The sequence below is a fragment of the Heterodontus francisci genome, chromosome 37 (assembly GCF_036365525.1).
Source record: "Heterodontus francisci isolate sHetFra1 chromosome 37, sHetFra1.hap1, whole genome shotgun sequence".
Lineage (NCBI taxonomy): Eukaryota > Metazoa > Chordata > Chondrichthyes > Heterodontiformes > Heterodontidae > Heterodontus > Heterodontus francisci.
In genome coordinates this window covers 21,569,006-21,587,752 of record NC_090407.1, presented here as the reverse complement: position 1 = coordinate 21,587,752, position 18,747 = coordinate 21,569,006, and the positions used below count along the sequence as shown (strand labels likewise).

The window sequence follows — 18,747 nt, the reverse complement described above, 5'->3', positions numbered from 1 at the left end:
GAGACCGACAGAGTGAGTACGACCGACAGAGTGAGTACGACCGACAGAGTGAGGGAGACCGACAGAGTGAGAGAGACCGACAGAGTGAGAGAGACCGACAGAGTGAGGCAGACCGACAGAGTGAGGCAGACCGACAGAGTGAGGCAGACCGACAGAGTGAGACAGACCGACAGAGTGAGGGAGACCGACAGAGTGAGCGAGACCGACAGAGTGAGCGAGACCGACAGAGTGAGCGAGACCGACAGAGTGAGGGAGAACGACAGAGCGAGGGAGAACGACAGAGTGAGTCAGACCGACAGAGTGAATGAGACCGACAGAGCGAGGGAGAACGACAGAGCGAGGGAGAACGACAGAGCGAGGGAGAACGACAGTGAGAAAGACCGACAGTGAGAAAGACCGACAGCGTGAGGGAGAACGACAGAGTGAGGGAGAACGACAGAGTGAGCCAGACCGACAGCGTGAGTGAGACCGACAGAGCGAGGGAGAACGACAGAGCGAGGGAGACCGACAGAGCGAGACAGACCGACAGAGTGAGCCAGACCGACAGAGTGAGGAAGAACGACAGAGTGAGACAGACCGACAGAGTGAGGGAGACCGACAGAGTGAGCCAGACCTAGAGTGAGGGAGACCTACAGAGTGAGACAGACCTACAGAGTGAGGGAGACCGACAGAGTGAGCCAGACCGACAGAGTGAGCCAGACCGACAGAGTGAGTCAGACCGACAGAGTGAGTCAGACCGACAGAGTGAGTGAGAACGACAGAGTGAGTGAGAACGACAGAGTGAGTCAGACCGACAGAGTGAGGGAGAAGGACAGAGTGAGTCAGACCGACAGCGTGAGACAGGCCTAGAGTGAGGGAGAGCGACAGAGTGAGGGAGAACGACAGAGTGAGACAGACCGACAGAGTGAGTCAGACCAACAGAGTGAGGGAGAAGAACAGAGTGAGCCCGACCGAAAGAGTGAGCCAGACCGACAGAGCGAGGGAGAACGACAGAGAGAGACAGACCGACAGAGTGAGTCAGACCGACAGAGTGAGTCAGACCGACAGAGTGAGTCAGACCGACAGAGTGAGACAGACCGACAGAGTGAGACAGACCGACAGAGTGAGCCAGACCGACAGAGTGAGACAGACCGACAGAGTGAGGGAGAACGACAGAGTGAGACAGACCGACAACGTGAGGGAGACCGACAGAGTGAGTCAGACCGACAGAGTGAGTCAGACCGACAGAGTGAGACAGACCGACAGAGTGAGGGAGAAGGACAGAGTGAGTCAGACCGACAGAGTGAGTCAGACCGACAGAGTGAGGGAGACCGACAGAGTGAGTCAGACCGACAGAGTGAGGGAGACCGACAGAGCGAGGGAGACCGACAGAGTGTGTCGGACCGACAGCGTGAGGGAGACCGACAGAGTGAGTCAGACCGACAGAGTGAGTCAGACCGACAGAGTGAGACAGACCGACAGAGTGAGGGAGAAGGACAGAGTGAGTCAGACCGACAGAGTGAGTCAGACCGACAGAGTGAGGGAGACCGACAGAGTGAGTCAGACCGACAGAGTGAGACAGACCGACAGAGTGAGTCAGACCGACAGAGTGAGACAGACCGACAGAGTGAGGGAGAACGACAGAGTGAGACAGACCGACAACGTGAGACAGACCGACAGAGTGAGGGAGACCGACAGAGTGTGTCGGACCGACAGCGTGAGGGAGACCGACAGAGTGAGGGAGAAGGACAGAGTGAGTCAGACCGACAGAGTGAGTCAGACCGACAGAGTGAGTCAGACCGACAGAGTGAGTCAGACCGACAGAGTGAGGGAGAAGGACAGAGTGAGTCAGACCGACAGAGTGAGTCAGACCGACAGAGTGAGGGAGACCGACAGAGTGAGTCAGACCGACAGAGTGAGTCAGACCGACAGAGTGAGGGAGAAGGACAGAGTGAGTCAGACCGACAGAGTGAGTCAGACCGACAGAGTGAGGGAGAAGGACAGAGTGAGTCAGACCGACAGAGTGAGTCAGACCGACAGAGTGAGACAGACCGACAGAGTGAGCCAGACCGACAGAGTGAGCCAGACCGACAGAGCGAGGGAGAACGACAGAGTGAGACAGACCGACAGAGCGAGGGAGAAGGACAGAGTGAGTCAGACCGACAGAGTGAGGGAGAATGACAGAGTGAGACAGACCGACAGAGCGAGGGAGAACGACAGAGTGAGACAGACCGACAGAGCGAGGGAGAACGACAGAGTGAGACAGACCGACAACGTGAGGGAGAAGGACAGAGTGAGTCAGACCGACAGAGTGAGCCAGACCGACAGAGCGAGGGAGAACGACAGAGTGAGACAGACCGACAACGTGAGGGAGAAGGACAGAGTGAGTCAGACCGACAGAGCGAGGGAGAACGACAGAGTGAGACAGACCGACAACGTGAGGGAGAAGGACAGAGTGAGTCAGACCGACAGAGTGAGGGAGAAGGACAGCGTGAGACAGACCGACAGAGTGAGACAGACCGACAGAGTGAGGGAGAACGACAGAGTGTGACAGACCGACAACGTGAGGGAGAAGGACAGAGTGAGTCAGACCGACAGAGTGAGACAGACCGACAGAGTGAGCCAGACCGACAGAGCGAGGGAGAACGACAGAGTGTGACAGACCGACAACGTGAGGGAGAAGGACAGAGTGAGTCAGACCGACAGAGTGAGGGAGAATGACAGAGTGAGACAGACCGACAGCGTGAGACAGACCGACAGCGTGAGGGAGAACGACAGAGTAAGGGAGAACGACAGAGTGAGGGAGAACGACAGAGTGAGGGAGAACGACAGAGTGAGGGAGAACGACAGAGTGAGGGAGAACGACAGAGCGAGCCAGACCGACAGTGTGAGTGAGACCGACAGAGTGAGGGAGACCAACAGAGTGAGCGAGACCGACAGAGCGAGTGAGACCGACAGAGTGAGCCAGCCCGACAGAGTGAATGAGACCGACAGAGCGAGGGAGACCGACAGAGCGAGGGAGAACGACAGAGCGAGGGAGAACGACAGAGCGAGGGAGACCGACAGAGTGAGCCAGACCGACAGAGTGAGGGAGAAGGACAGAGTGAGGGAGAAGGACAGAGTGAGCGAGACCGACAGAGTGAGCGAGACCGACAGAGTGAGGGAGAAGGACAGAGTGAGCCAGAACGACAGAGTGAGTACGACCGACAGAGTGAGACAGACCGACAGCGTGAGCCAGACCGACAGCGTGAGACAGACGGACAGAGTGAGGGAGAACGACAGAGTGACAGACCGACAGAGTGAGCCAGACCGACAGAGTGAGCCAGACCGACAGAGTGAGGGAGAACGACAGAGTGAGGGAGACCGACAGAGTGAGGGAGACCGACAGAGTGAGCCAGACCTAGAGTGAGCCAGACCTAGAGTGAGCCAGACCGACAGAGTGAGCCAGACCGACAGAGTGAGGGAGAACGACAGAGTGAGGGAGAACGACAGAGTGAGGGAGACCGACAGAGTGAGGGAGACCGACAGAGTGAGCCAGACCTAGAGTGAGCCAGACCTAGAGTGAGCCAGACCGACAGAGTGAGACAGACCGACAGAGTGAGGGAGACCGACAGAGTGAGGGAGACCGACAGAGTGAGTCAGACCGACAGTGAGCCAGACCTAGAGTGAGGGAGAGCGACAGAGTGAGACAGACCTACAGAGTGAGACAGACCGACAGCGTGAGGGAGAAGGACAGAGTGAGACAGACCGACAGAGTGAGCCAGACCGACAGAGTGAGACAGACCGACAGAGTGAGGGAGAAGGACAGAGTGAGTCAGACCGACAGAGTGAGGGAGAAGGACAGAGTGAGTCAGACCGACAGCGTGAGACAGGCCTAGAGTGAGGGAGAGCGACAGAGTGAGGGAGAACGACAGAGTGAGACAGACCGACAGAGTGAGACAGACCTACAGAGTGAGTGAGAACGACCGAGTGAGACAGACCGACAGCGTGAGGGAGAAGGACAGAGTGAGTCAGACCAACAGAGTGAGGGAGAAGAACAGAGTGAGTCAGACCGACAGAGTGAGTCAGACCGACAGAGTGAGGGAGACCGACAGAGTGAGTCAGACCGACAGAGTGAGGGAGAAGGACAGAGTGAGTCAGACCGACAGAGTGAGCCAGACCGACAGAGCGAGGGAGAACGACAGAGAGAGACAGACCGACAGAGTGAGTCAGACCGACAGAGTGAGACAGACCGACAGAGTGAGACAGACCGACAGAGTGAGACAGACCGACAGAGTGAGCCAGACCGACAGAGCGAGGGAGAACGACAGAGTGAGACAGACCGACAACGTGAGACAGACCGACAGAGTGAGGGAGACCGACAGAGTGAGTCAGACCGACAGAGTGAGGGAGACCGACAGAGTGAGTCAGACCGACAGAGTGAGGGAGAAGGACAGAGTGAGTCAGACCGACAGAGTGAGACAGACCGACAGAGTGAGTCAGACCGACAGAGTGAGTCAGACCGACAGAGTGAGTCAGACCGACAGAGTGAGGGAGACCGACAGAGTGAGTCAGACCGACAGAGTGAGGGAGAAGGACAGAGTGAGTCAGACCGACAGAGTGAGTCAGACCGACAGAGTGAGTCAGACCGACAGAGTGAGGGAGACCGACAGAGTGAGTCAGACCGACAGAGTGAGGGAGAAGGACAGAGTGAGTCAGACCGACAGAGTGAGTCAGACCGACAGAGTGAGCCAGACCGACAGAGTGAGGGAGAACGACAGAGTGAGGGAGACCGACAGAGTGAGGGAGACCGACAGAGTGAGCCAGACCTAGAGTGAGCCAGACCTAGAGTGAGCCAGACCGACAGAGTGAGACAGACCGACAGAGTGAGGGAGACCGACAGAGTGAGGGAGACCGACAGAGTGAGTCAGACCGACAGTGAGCCAGACCTAGAGTGAGGGAGAGCGACAGAGTGAGACAGACCTACAGAGTGAGACAGACCGACAGCGTGAGGGAGAAGGACAGAGTGAGACAGACCGACAGAGTGAGCCAGACCGACAGAGTGAGACAGACCGACAGAGTGAGGGAGAAGGACAGAGTGAGACAGACCGACAGAGTGAGTCAGACCGACAGAGTGAGCCAGACCGACAGAGTGAGGGAGAAGGACAGAGTGAGTCAGACCGACAGAGTGAGGGAGAAGGACAGAGTGAGTCAGACCGACAGCGTGAGACAGGCCTAGAGTGAGGGAGAGCGACAGAGTGAGGGAGAACGACAGAGTGAGACAGACCGACAGAGTGAGACAGACCTACAGTGTGAGTGAGAACGACAGAGTGAGACAGACCGACAGCGTGAGGGAGAAGGACAGAGTGAGTCAGACCAACAGAGTGAGGGAGAAGAACAGAGTGAGCCAGACCGACAGAGTGAGCCAGACCGACAGAGTGAGCCAGACCGACAGAGCGAGGGAGAACGACAGAGAGAGACAGACCGACAGAGTGAGTCAGACCGACAGAGTGAGTCAGACCGACAGAGTGAGACAGACCGACAGTGAGACAGACCGACAGAGTGAGCCAGACCGACAGAGTGAGACAGACCGACAGAGTGAGGGAGAAGGACAGAGTGAGTCAGACCGACAGAGTGAGTCAGACCGACAGAGTGAAACAGACCGACAGAGTGAGACAGACCGACAGAGTGAGCCAGACTGACAGAGTGAGTCAGACCGACAGAGTGAGACAGACCGACAGAGTGAGACAGACCGACAGAGTGAGGGAGAAGGACAGAGTGAGTCAGACCGACAGAGTGAGTCAGACCGACAGAGTGAGACAGACCGACAGAGTGAGTCAGACCGACAGAGTGAGTCAGACCGACAGAGTGAGTCAGACCGACAGAGTGAGACAGACCGACAGAGTGAGGGAGAAGGACAGAGTGAGTCAGACCGACAGAGTGAGTCAGACCGACAGAGTGAGACAGACCGACAGAGTGAGCCAGACTGACAGAGCGAGGGAGAACGACAGAGTGAGACAGACCGACAACGTGAGGGAGAAGGACAGCGTGAGACAGACCGACAGAGTGAGGGAGAACGACAGAGTGAGACAGACCGACAACGTGAGGGAGAAGGACAGAGTGAGCGAGAAGGACAGAGTGAGCCAGAACGACAGAGTGAGTACGACCGACAGAGTGAGACAGACCGACAGCGTGAGACAGACCGACAGCGTGAGACAGACGGACAGAGTGAGGGAGAACGACAGAGTGAGGGAGAACGACAGAGTGAGGGAGAACGACAGAGTGAGGGAGAACGACAGAGCGAGCCAGACCGACAGCGTGAGTGAGACCGACACAGTGAGCGAGACCGACAGAGCGAGTGAGACCGACAGAGTGAGCCAGCCCGACAGAGTGAATGAGACCGACAGAGCGAGGGAGACCGACAGAGCGAGGGAGAACGACAGAGCGAGGGAGAACGACAGAGCGAGGGAGAACGACAGAGCGAGGGAGACCGACAGAGTGAGCCAGACCGACAGAGTGAGGGAGAAGGACAGAGTGAGCGAGACCGACAGAGTGAGCGAGACCGACAGAGTGAGCGAGACCGACAGAGTGAGGGAGAACGACAGAGTGAGGGAGAACGACAGAGTGAGCGAGAAGGACAGAGTGAGCCAGAACGACAGAGTGAGTACGACCGACAGAGTGAGACAGACCGACAGCGTGAGCCAGACCGACAGCGTGAGACAGACGGACAGAGTGAGGGAGAACGACAGAGTGAGCCAGACCGACAGAGTGAGGGAGACCGACAGAGTGAGGGAGACCGACAGAGTGAGTCAGACCGACAGTGAGCCAGACCTACAGAGTGAGACAGACCTACAGAGTGAGACAGACCTACAGAGTGAGACAGACCGACAGCGTGAGGGAGAAGGACAGAGTGAGACAGACCGACAGAGTGAGCCAGACCGACAGTGAGCCAGACCTAGAGTGAGGGAGAGCGACAGAGTGAGACAGACCTACAGAGTGAGACAGACCGACAGCGTGAGGGAGAAGGACAGAGTGAGACAGACCGACAGAGTGAGCCAGACCGACAGAGTGAGGGAGAAGGACAGAGTGAGTCAGACCGACAGAGTGAGACAGACCGACAGCGTGAGGGAGAAGGACAGAGTGAGACAGACCGACAGAGTGAGGGAGAAGGACAGAGTGAGACAGACCGACAGAGTGAGCCAGACCGACAGAGTGAGGGAGACCGACAGAGTGAGTCAGACCGACAGTGAGCCAGACCTAGAGTGAGGGAGAGCGACAGAGTGAGACAGACCTACAGAGTGAGACAGACCGACAGCGTGAGGGAGAAGGACAGAGTGAGACAGACCGACAGAGTGAGACAGACCGACAGAGTGAGCCAGACCGACAGAGTGAGACAGACCGACAGAGTGAGTCAGACCGACAGAGTGAGGGAGAAGGACAGAGTGAGTCAGACCGACAGAGTGAGACAGACCGACAGAGTGAGGGAGAAGGACAGAGTGAGACAGACCGACAGAGTGAGTCAGACCGACAGAGTGAGACAGACCGACAGAGTGAGTCAGACCGACAGAGCGAGGGAGAACGACAGAGTGAGACAGACCGACAACGTGAGGGAGAAGGACAGAGTGAGTCAGACCGACAGAGTGAGTCAGACCGACAGAGTGAGTCAGACCGACAGAGCGAGGGAGAACGACAGAGTGAGACAGACCGACAACGTGAGGGAGAAGGACAGAGTGAGTCAGACCGACAGAGTGAGGGAGAAGGACAGAGTGAGACAGACCGACAGAGTGAGACAGACCGACAGCGTGAGGGAGAAGGACAGAGTGAGACAGACCGACAGAGTGAGACAGACCGACAGAGTGAGCCAGACCGACAGCGTGAGGGAGAAGGACAGAGTGAGACAGACCGACAGAGTGAGGGAGAACGACAGAGTGTGACAGACCGACAACGTGAGGGAGAAGGACAGAGTGAGTGAGACCGACAGAGTGAGGGAGAACGACAGAGTGAGACAGACCGACAGAGTGAGCCAGACCGACAGCGTGAGGGAGAAGGACAGAGTGAGACAGACCGACAGAGTGAGGGAGAACGACAGAGTGTGACAGACCGACAGAGTGAGGGAGAACGACAGAGTGTGACAGACCGACAACGTGAGGGAGAAGGACAGAGTGAGTCAGACCGACAGAGTGAGGGAGAAGGACAGCGTGAGACAGACCGACAGAGTGAGGGAGAACGACAGAGTGTGACAGACCGACAACGTGAGGGAGAAGGACAGAGTGAGTGAGACCGACAGAGTGAGGGAGAATGACAGAGTGAGACAGACCGACAGCGTGAGACAGACCGACAGCGTGAGTGAGACCGACAGAGTGAGCGAGACCGACAGAGCGAGTGAGACCGACAGAGTGAGCCAGCCCGACAGAGTGAATGAGACCGACAGAGCGAGGGAGACCGACAGAGCGAGGGAGAATGACAGAGCGAGGGAGAACGACAGAGCGAGGGAGAACGACAGAGTGAGGGAGAACGACAGAGTGAGGGAGAACGACAGAGCGAGCCAGACCGACAGAGCGAGCCAGACCGACAGCGTGAGTGAGACCGACAGAGTGAGCGAGACCGACAGAGCGAGTGAGACCGACAGAGTGAGCCAGCCCGACAGAGTGAATGAGACCGACAGAGCGAGGGAGACCGACAGAGCGAGGGAGAATGACAGAGCGAGGGAGAACGACAGAGCGAGGGAGAACGACAGAGCGAGGGAGACCGACAGAGTGAGCCAGACCGACAGAGTGAGGGAGAAGGACAGAGTGAGCGAGACCGACAGAGTGAGCGAGACCGACAGAGTGAGGGAGAACGACAGAGTGAGCGAGAAGGACAGAGTGAGCCAGAACGACAGAGTGAGTACGACCGACAGAGTGAGACAGACCGACAGCGTGAGCCAGACCGACAGAGTGAGGGAGAACGACAGAGTGACAGACCGACAGAGTGAGCCAGACCGACAGAGTGAGCCAGACCGACAGAGTGAGGGAGAACGACAGAGTGAGGGAGACCGACAGAGTGAGGGAGACCGACAGAGTGAGCCAGACCTAGAGTGAGCCAGACCTAGAGTGAGCCAGACCGACAGAGTGAGACAGAACGACAGAGTGAGCCAGACCGACAGAGTGAGACAGACCGACAGAGTGAGCCAGACCGACAGAGTGAGACAGACCGACAGAGTGAGGGAGAAGGACAGAGTGAGACAGACCGACAGAGTGAGACAGACCGACAGAGTGAGCCAGACCGACAGAGTGAGACAGACCGACAGAGTGAGCCAGACCGACAGAGTGAGGGAGACCGACAGAGTGAGTCAGACCGACAGTGAGCCAGACCTAGAGTGAGACAGAACGACAGAGTGAGACAGACCTACAGAGTGAGACAGACCGACAGCGTGAGGGAGAAGGACAGAGTGAGACAGACCGACAGAGTGAGCCAGACCGACAGAGTGAGACAGACCGACAGAGTGAGCCAGACCGACAGAGCGAGGAAGAACGACAGAGTGAGTCAGACCGACAGAGTGAGGGAGACCGACAGAGTGAGTCAGACCGACAGAGTGAGTCAGACCGACAGAGTGAGGGAGAAGGACAGAGTGAGTCAGACCGACAGAGTGAGACAGACCGACAGAGTGAGGGAGAAGGACAGAGTGAGTCAGACCGACAGAGTGAGTCAGACCGACAGAGTGAGCCAGACCGACAGAGCGAGGGAGAACGACAGAGTGAGACAGACCGACAGAGTGAGGGAGAAGGACAGAGTGAGACAGACCGACAGAGTGAGCCAGACCGACAGAGCGAGGGAGAAGGACAGAGTGAGTCAGACCGACAGAGTGAGGGAGAAGGACAGAGTGAGACAGACCGACAGAGTGAGCCAGACCGACAGAGCGAGGGAGACCGACAGAGCGAGGGAGAACGACAGAGTGAGGGAGAATGACAGAGTGAGACAGACCGACAGCGTGAGACAGACCGACAGAGTGAGGGAGAACGACAGAGTGAGGGAGAACGACAGAGCGAGCCAGACCGACAGCGTGAGTGAGACCGACAGAGTGAGGGAGACCAACAGAGTGAGCGAGACCGACAGAGTGAGCGAGACCGACAGAGTGAGCGAGACCGACAGAGTGAGTGAGAGCGACAGAGTGAGCCAGCCCGACAGAGTGAATGAGACCGACAGAGCGAGGGAGAACGACAGAGCGAGGGAGAACGACAGAGTGAGACAGACCGACAGATTGAGGGAGAAGGACAGGGTGAGACAGACCGACAGAGTGAGGGAGAAGGACAGAGTGAGCGAGACCGACAGAGTGAGCGAGACCGACAGAGTGAGGGAGAACGACAGAGTGAGGGAGAAGGACAGAGCGAGCCAGACCGACAGAGTGAGCGAGAAGGACAGAGTGAGCCAGAACGACAGAGTGAGCCAGAACGACAGAGTGAGTACGACCGACAGAGTGAGACAGACCGACAGAGCGAGACAGACCGACAGAGTGAGACAGACCGACAGAGTGAGGGAGACCGACAGAGTGAGACAGACCGACAGAGTGAGGGAGAACGACAGAGTGAGCGAGACCGACAGTGAGCCAGACCGACAGCGTGAGCCAGACCGACAGCGTGAGCCAGACCGACAGCGTGAGACAGACGGACAGAGTGAGACAGACCGACAGCGTGAGACAGACCGACAGCGTGAGACAGACCGACAGAGTGAGCGAGACCGACAGAGTGAGCCAGACCGACAGAGTGAGCCAGACCGACAGAGTGAGGGAGAACGACAGAGTGAGACAGACCGACAGAGTGAGGGAGACCGACAGAGTGAGGGAGACCGACAGAGTGAGACAGACCGACAGAGTGAGACAGACCTAGAGTGAGACAGACCGACAGAGTGAGGGAGACCGACAGTGTGAGCCAGACCTAGAGTGAGGGAGACCGACAGAGTGAGACAGACCTACAGAGTGAGGGAGACCGACAGAGTGAGCCAGACCGACAGAGTGAGCCAGACCGACAGAGTGAGTCAGACCGACAGAGTGAGGGAGAAGGACAGAGTGAGTCAGACCGACAGCGTGAGACAGGCCTAGAGTGAGGGAGAGCGACAGAGTGAGACAGACCTACAGAGTGAGTGAGAACGACAGAGTGAGACAGACCGACAGCGTGAGGGAGAAGGACAGAGTGAGTCAGACCGACAGAGTGAGGGAGAAGAACAGAGTGAGCCAGACCGACAGAGTGAGCCAGACCGACAGAGTGAGCCAGACCGACAGAGCGAGGGAGAACGACAGAGTGAGACAGACCGACAGAGCGAGGGAGAAGGACAGAGTGAGACAGACCGACAGAGTGAGCCAGACCGACAGAGCGAGGGAGAACGACAGAGTGAGACAGACCGACAACGTGAGGGAGAAGGACAGAGTGAGTCAGACCGACAGAGCGAGGGAGAACGACAGAGTGAGACAGACCGACAACGTGAGGGAGAAGGACAGAGTGAGACAGACCGACAACGTGAGACAGACCGACAGCGTGAGGGAGACCGACAGAGTGAGTCAGACCGAGAGAGTGAGTCAGACCGAGAGAGTGAGTCAGACCGACAGAGTGAGTCAGACCGACAGAGTGAGGGAGACCGACAGAGTGAGTCAGACCGACAGAGTGAGGGAGAAGGACAGAGTGAGTCAGACCGACAGAGTGAGGGAGACCGACAGAGTGAGTCAGACCGACAGAGTGAGGGAGAAGGACAGAGTGAGTCAGACCGACAGAGTGAGACAGACCGACAGAGTGAGGGAGAAGGACAGAGTGAGTGAGACCGACAGAGCGAGGGAGACCGACAGAGCGAGGGAGAACGACAGAGCGAGGGAGAACGACAGAGTGAGGGAGAATGACAGAGTAAGGGAGAACGACAGAGTGAGACAGACCGACAGATTGAGGGAGAAGGACAGGGTGAGACAGACCGACAGAGTGAGGGAGAAGGACAGAGTGAGCGAGACCGACAGAGTGAGCGAGACCGACAGAGTGAGGGAGAACGACAGAGTGAGCCAGACCGACAGAGTGAGGGAGAACGACAGAGTGAGCCAGACCGACAGAGTGAGCGAGAAGGACAGAGTGAGCCAGAACGACAGAGTGAGTACGACCGACAGAGTGAGACAGACCGACAGAGTGAGCCAGACCGACAGAGTGAGACAGACCGACAGCGTGAGGGAGAAGGACAGAGCGAGCCAGACCGACAGAGCGAGCCAGACCGACAGAGTGAGACAGACCGACAGAGCGAGGGAGAACGACAGAGTGAGACAGACCGACAGAGTGAGCGAGACCGACAGAGTGAGCCAGACCGACAGAGTGAGAAAAACCGTGTAATGTGACCATGACCGAGAGGATGGAACAGAGAGTGTGACTGTGACCAAGAGCGTGAGCGAGACACTGTGTCAACATGACCAAGAGTGTGATCAAGAACATGAGGTGTACGTACCATGCTAATGATGGCGTCCCTGGCATGGGTGTCATCTGTTTTCTTGAGGATAGATTTGAGGAGCAGCGGGTACTTGGTCAGCCGTTGATGAGGTTTGACTAACATGTCACTGAGCTTCAGGCGGTTGCACTGCTTGTGAGTCTCTGCCCACTGCAAATGGACATAAACAGCAATTACACAGGGAGAGCACACTGCTGCACTTTGCCCAAACCCACTGTCACTCTGTTTGTCTCTCTTTGCCTTGTTTGCTCTCTCTGGATCTCTCTCCCTCACTATACCTTCTGCCTTCTCAAAACTACAGTAAATTAGACACCTTGAAACCCCTCCCCCTCACTCCCCTGCCTTCTCATGACCCCATGCTGTCACTTGGAGAGGTCATTGAGTGGCACTGACCGTTATGTAGATCCTGAAGAGGTCGTTGTCACGGAGATGGTTTCTTATGTACTCCATGCAGCTCTCCTCCTCCATGCAGTACTGGAGATAAGGCTTAAAGCGCACACCAAACTGTGAAAGGTGAAGGGAAAAACAAATAATTAATACAGAGACGGGACCAGCAATTGTCCAGAGTTTAAGAGGTACCAGACTGGGCAATATGTGGATAATCGGAACCATACAAGGAGAGTCCGATAGGTTTGGGCAAGTGGGACTGGTTTTCAACTCAATCCTGATGTGGCTGGTTTCAGGGAAGATTGGAGCTGATTAAACCACCAATCCACAGCCTCTGGGCTTTGACACATGGAACGCCACACTAGCTGCACGAATGATGGGTCTTCACACTTTTTCAATCCCCAAAGTCCTCTCCCTTTAAATTGGCCTTTTATTATTGACCTCCCCCCAAAGCCCTGCTTCATTTTTTGTGAGAGTGGGGAAACCGTCCAGCCAATGCTGTCACACTGGCAGCTGGTGTATCAGGGAAGCTCTGAGCAGAGCACAAGGTTACGTTTCATGCCCATCTCAGCTGGCGGATGTAAAACGGGTGTGCGGAGGCAGCTTGGCAATGGCTTGCCCCACCACCATAGAATGAGTGCAAGAGGCACAGGGTAAAACTACACTTTATTGCCCACCTGAGTCTAGCAGTTGTACCATCTGCCCCTGACTATTAATCATCCCATTTAACTGCACCTATGCTCCCTACTTCCTACCATCTGTCCAGGGCTTATTGCCTGTGTCTTACTGTCTTGAATCCCTTGTGGAAGTGAGTGGGGTCGAGGAGTGTTTTGCTTTCTCTGGCTGCTTGCAACACTGGAGCCATCACCTCTCGCCACAGCTTCTGATGCAGTTGGATAATCTCCTGCACATTACAGAACAGTTTCTTCGGCTCCACCTGCACGGCATCATGGATAAAGTCAGTCCTCAGTATTTCACTCATGTTCAACCACCGAATTCCCACGCCAGTTTCCAGACCCAAACATTAGGGCCTGTGTACAGACATTAACTAGGGCCTGTGTACAAGCAAACAACAATGCCTGTGTATAGACAATAACCAGGACCTGTGTACAGGCAAACACCTGCGTACAGGCAAACACTAGGGCTAGTGTACAGGCAAACACCAGGGCCAGTGTACAGGCAAACACTAGGGCCAGTGTACAGGCAAACACTAGGGCCAGTGTACAGACAAACACCAGGGCCAGGGTACAGACAAACACCAGGGCCTGGTCGCATTTTCCCAGGAGGGCGTGGATCCCAGGGAGGCTTCCTTGCTCCCCATACGCTGTTCACTTTACATACTATTGATGAGGTTTTTGGTAATTTGAGCTTTGCTGGTGAACATTAAAAGATCAGCTCACCTCTGTCAACAGTCCTGATTCCTGCAGTTTCATCAGACAGCACAGGAAGAGCTGCAAGAGAGGAAAAACGGGGTAGTAACATATCCTGGCTAATTAGTGATACCCAATTCAGGATTCACTGAGCTCACAGCAAAAATCATGCAAGAATCATTCTTTATGGGTGAATTAGCGAGGGAAGTCAGCAAACCCCAGTTAGAATCACCACCTTCAGGGGAAGAGGGGACCTTCCAAACCCACGACCTCTACCACCTAGAAGAAGAAGGGCAGCAAATGTATGGGAACACCATCACTTGCAAGTTCCCCTCCAAGTCACAGACTATCCTGATTTGGAACTATATCGCAGTTCGTTCACTGTCGCTGGATCAAAATCCTGGAACTCTCTTCCTAACAGCACTGTGAGTGTACCTACTCCACATGGACTGCAGCGGTTCAAGAAGGTGCACACTACCACGTTCTCAAGGGCAATTAGGGATGGGATATAAATGCTGGCATAGCCAGCGATACCCACATTCCATGAATGAATAAAAAAAATCTGAACCCCAGTCAGAATTAGCACCTTCAGGAGAGGAGGGGACCTGAACCCCCGTGAGAGTCAGGACATGAACCCCAGTGAGAGTCAGCAACTTCAGGAGAGGAGGGGACCTGAACCCTAGTAAGAGTTAGGACATGAACCCCAGTGAGAGTCAGCAACTTCAGGAGAGGGCACCTGAACATCTCTATCAGAAGAATGAGCTTTGAGAACGAAGTGAATACTTCACCCACACGGACGTATGCCTGCACCTGTTGACAATTCAGGTTTTGTTTCTGGTACCAGGTGGATCGATACATCACTGGTGAGGTAATCAGGACACAGTCAGAAACATGAACATGTCAGCACCATTTACAGTGGGAAAGTGTAGACAAGACCCTGAGTAATGGCAGTAGAGGGATTCCCTCTCCCCCTGGGGTACTGAGCACTCTATTGGGTTGACAGTGTGAGCCAAGGATGGGACAGAGACTCACGTCTGTGATAACGCGCAGCTTCTTAATGTAGGCAACCTCCGTGTTCAACAGCTCCCAGAGGGCCTCCTGTTGATGGCACTGCTTCCGGGTCAGCTTCTGTTGGGGAGAAAGATGCACAGCAAGGTGGTGAGATCACAGTACCCATGTACCCGGGCTCCCCCCATCCCCGTAAATACCCACATACCCGGGTTCCTCCATAAATACCCCCCTTACCCGCACTTCCCCTATAAATAGCCCCACATACCTGGGCACATCTATAAATAGCCCCCCATACCTGCTGTTCCCCCCACTCCCCACCATACCTGGGCTCATCCATGTATACCCGCAGCGTACCCGAATACCAGCGCACCCCCCATATCCATGCTCGCGGAACAGCACCTCATCTTTGAATTCACTTTACAGCCTACTGGACTCAACATTGAGTTCAATAATTTCAGATCATATTCTCTGCCCCCATTATCTCAGATAGCAGCTGCAGGTAATGATTCTGCGATTGCCACGTACACTTCCTTTAGACCCCTCTTTTGCTTCTTCATTTGTCTCACCCCCTTTTGCCTTTCACCATCATCCCTTTTGTCATTTAATTTCCCCTGTCTCCACCTTATCACAAATCTTCCCTTTTGATCTTTCCTTCATCCCCTACCTTTTTACATGCTTAAAACCTGTTACATCTCTAACTTTTCCAATTCTGTGGAAAAGCCATCGACCTGAAATGTTAACTTTGTTTCTCTCTCCACAGGTGCTGACTGACCTACTGAGTATTTCTAGCATTTTCATATCCTCTCTTCCCTCCCATACTTTCCAGGACCCGCATCCCCTCATATAAACAACACAAGCTAAAGGAGAGACTGTGATGGTGAGGATAGGGCTTGTGGGGGGGTGGGGGGGGTGCTCAGAGCCTGTGAATTACAGGAGAATCTGGCAGAGTTCAACCTGATAATTATCCAGTGTCTCATGCTGGAAAATCAGTGAGTGCACACTAGGGTATTTGTGGGTACATCAGCCTGGGCTCTGAGTTCCTACTGAATTGCATAGTCCATGCTCACTCATGGAGAATGCCCATGCGACCCCTACCCCAGGGAAAGTCAGTGTCTGTGGGCCTGGTATCCCAGCTGTGGGGAGGGGGGGGTGGATTCAGTTGGGTCGGGCGTTGGGAGAGAGGGAGTCAGTAGGAGGAGGGCCAATCCAGTTGTGGGAAATTGGTGGAACCTGGGGAACAGGATATAGGAGGAAATAAGATAAAATGTAATCTGGGAGACTGGAGCTTTGTGCTCAGCCAATCCCCCACCTAAGCACATTGAAGAGAAGAAGCTGGATTAACAGGGAGGTCAGTGAGCTGGGCAAGAGCTTCAGTGTCACTGAGCTCAGCAGAGGGTTGTCTCACCCACATATCATTCACTGCATGAATCAGGAAATTTAGGAATTTGTAATGTAATAAAATTTAATGAGGAAGTGACTTTAATCTTTAATTAGCTCAAATCTGTCTCTGGAGAGACTTAAATCTGACAGTGCGGGCCCAACAGGAAGTGGCATTTTCTTAAAAGGTCTGTGATATCCTTGTGCCGAATACAGAACAGGAGCAAAACACTGCAATGTCACAAGGGGTCTCCACAATAAACTTCCAATGCAAAACCCAAAACAATCTAATGAACACACAAAAAATTCAGTGAGGCAAAAACAGTAGAAGATATAATTCTGTTAGTGAAATATTTAAATCGCAGAAGTTCAGGTGAATCACTGTAATTACTGAATAAATTACTAATATACGGTCAAAAATTATTTTTAAGCTGTACACCATCACTTATTTTACCTTTAAAGATTATTAAATTGAGTGAAGAGTGTGAGTGTGGCAGGATTTATCTACTCAGACACAGTTTGAAACCGGGGATAGTGCAACTGGCCTCAGTACCCCTGTATTAGTGAGGATTCTCATTTCCAAGTACCATCCAGTGACCCCTATTGGAAAACCCATGGCCGGGTATTGAATGAGGCCAGAATCAGACAGCGGGTGATGCCTCCTAATTGGACATGCTGCTGACACTTTCTGGGTTCACACAGAAGAATGGTCACTGGCGGACATATCAGAAGGTGCCCTTGGGAGGGACATTGTTGAGGTGGAGGGGGTCGGGCTGATACTCTCGGTATCAGGAGCTCTGTGTTTGCTTTAATATTCACACTCCCAGCACCCCAAAGTGCCTGGCTACAGTACTGACTGATCCAATGAGCAGGTTTACCTCAGGGGCCTCGATGATCTCTTGCCACGACTCCTCGAGGTATAGGCTGGTCTCCTCCTCCTCCTCCTCCTCCCAAGAGTCCTGGTCGAATCGTAGCTTTGCTGGCAGCTTGGGTAGTCCAAACATTCTGTATGTATGAAGCTTGCTCTGCAGCTGGTCCATTTTATCCATTTCCTGCAGACAGACACAAAAGGGATGAGCAGTTGAGATCCTGAGTCATTTCATACTGGTCAAGTCTGGGAGACACAGCCTTCCTACTCTCCATTTGCCCTGAAGATGCTGACTTGTGCTCAGATTCGAGTTCCAAGTGCACTGGCAGTTCCTGCTCCCCCACCAATCCCAGATAGTGAGCAGAGTGGGCTGTTTGACCGCTGAGTCTGAACCTGTCCATGAACAGCAAAACACATCAGCAAGGGGTCTCTGGATAGTGATTAGGAGTAGGAACCCTGGATGACATCCCCTCTCTCTAACCCATGGGCACTGAGCTCAATTGCTGCAATCAACTAACTCAGCAGGTAGAGGGTACTGGACTCTGGAGCCCTGCTGGTCTGTGTGGTTCAGTCTCACACTGGACTGGGAATCTGGGGCACAGCATAAGCTCTTAATGATGCTCTCAAATCCGAGTTCCTTTTGATCCCAGGTCAGTGAATAAAACCCACCCAAAATATCCACAGCAATGTTGTCAATAACAAGACTGCAGATGCCCCACTCTTACCCTATGTCTCCGCCTCCTCAGGATGACTGGGTGGTCTGTCTCACTCTTCTCAGTGGGTTTATGCTGCAGTACCCATTCCCCACCCTCCCACCCCCAGTGTGGGATTAAGTATGTAGCTGTTTGTCGCTCGTAACCATGTTTTGGGGGTTCATTATGTTTCTCCCTCTGCTCTGCTCCCCAGCTGGGGCTGCACAAGCCACAGAAACTGCATAACAGAAAATGGAATCCAACCTCCAATCCCTGATCAATCACAATGGCACCTATTCAGACAGTTGCAGCTCACTCACTGCCCCCAGCCTGGGATAAACACTGAGAGGACAGCGAGCCTTCCAGACAGCTTGCACCCCACACCCAGGCACTGCTGACTGCAGCTTCCGCTCAGCCTTACAGTAAACGTGGGGCCCAAGGTCACTGAGCCTATACAGCAGCCGTCTGCGGGCCGCCCCCCAACACAGGCCAACTTTCAAACAGCTCTGCCTTGCTTTCATACACACACCGTCCCCCTGGGGGCCCCCCCTCACCAAACCACCAACACCCCTCAGCCCCACCCCCTCATACCCCCTTCACACCCTGGGGCCTCAATTTCACACCCACCCACCTT

At 54.6% G+C, this 18,747-nt stretch overlaps 1 protein-coding gene across 6 annotated transcripts in view; it reads right to left on the bottom strand.

Annotated features, from left to right (window-relative positions):
• LOC137352125 (pleckstrin homology domain-containing family G member 5-like) overlaps window positions 1-18,747 on the bottom strand; it is a 141,825-nt gene that overhangs the window by 14,967 nt on the left and 108,111 nt on the right. For 4 of the 6 annotated variants that reach the window (XM_068017254.1, XM_068017253.1, XM_068017258.1 and 1 more), the window contains 6 exons: window positions 17,432-17,605; window positions 15,198-15,293; window positions 14,196-14,246; window positions 13,583-13,732; window positions 12,802-12,912; window positions 12,409-12,558 (listed from right to left, as the gene is read on the bottom strand). In XM_068017254.1, the coding sequence (XP_067873355.1) occupies window positions 12,409-12,558; window positions 12,802-12,912; window positions 13,583-13,732; window positions 14,196-14,246; window positions 15,198-15,293; window positions 17,432-17,605 (732 nt within the window). The remainder of the gene's footprint in view (window positions 1-12,408; window positions 12,559-12,801; window positions 12,913-13,582; window positions 13,733-14,195; window positions 14,247-15,197; window positions 15,294-17,431; window positions 17,606-18,747) is intronic. The other 2 variants (XM_068017256.1, XM_068017257.1) reach the window with 2 other exon arrangements.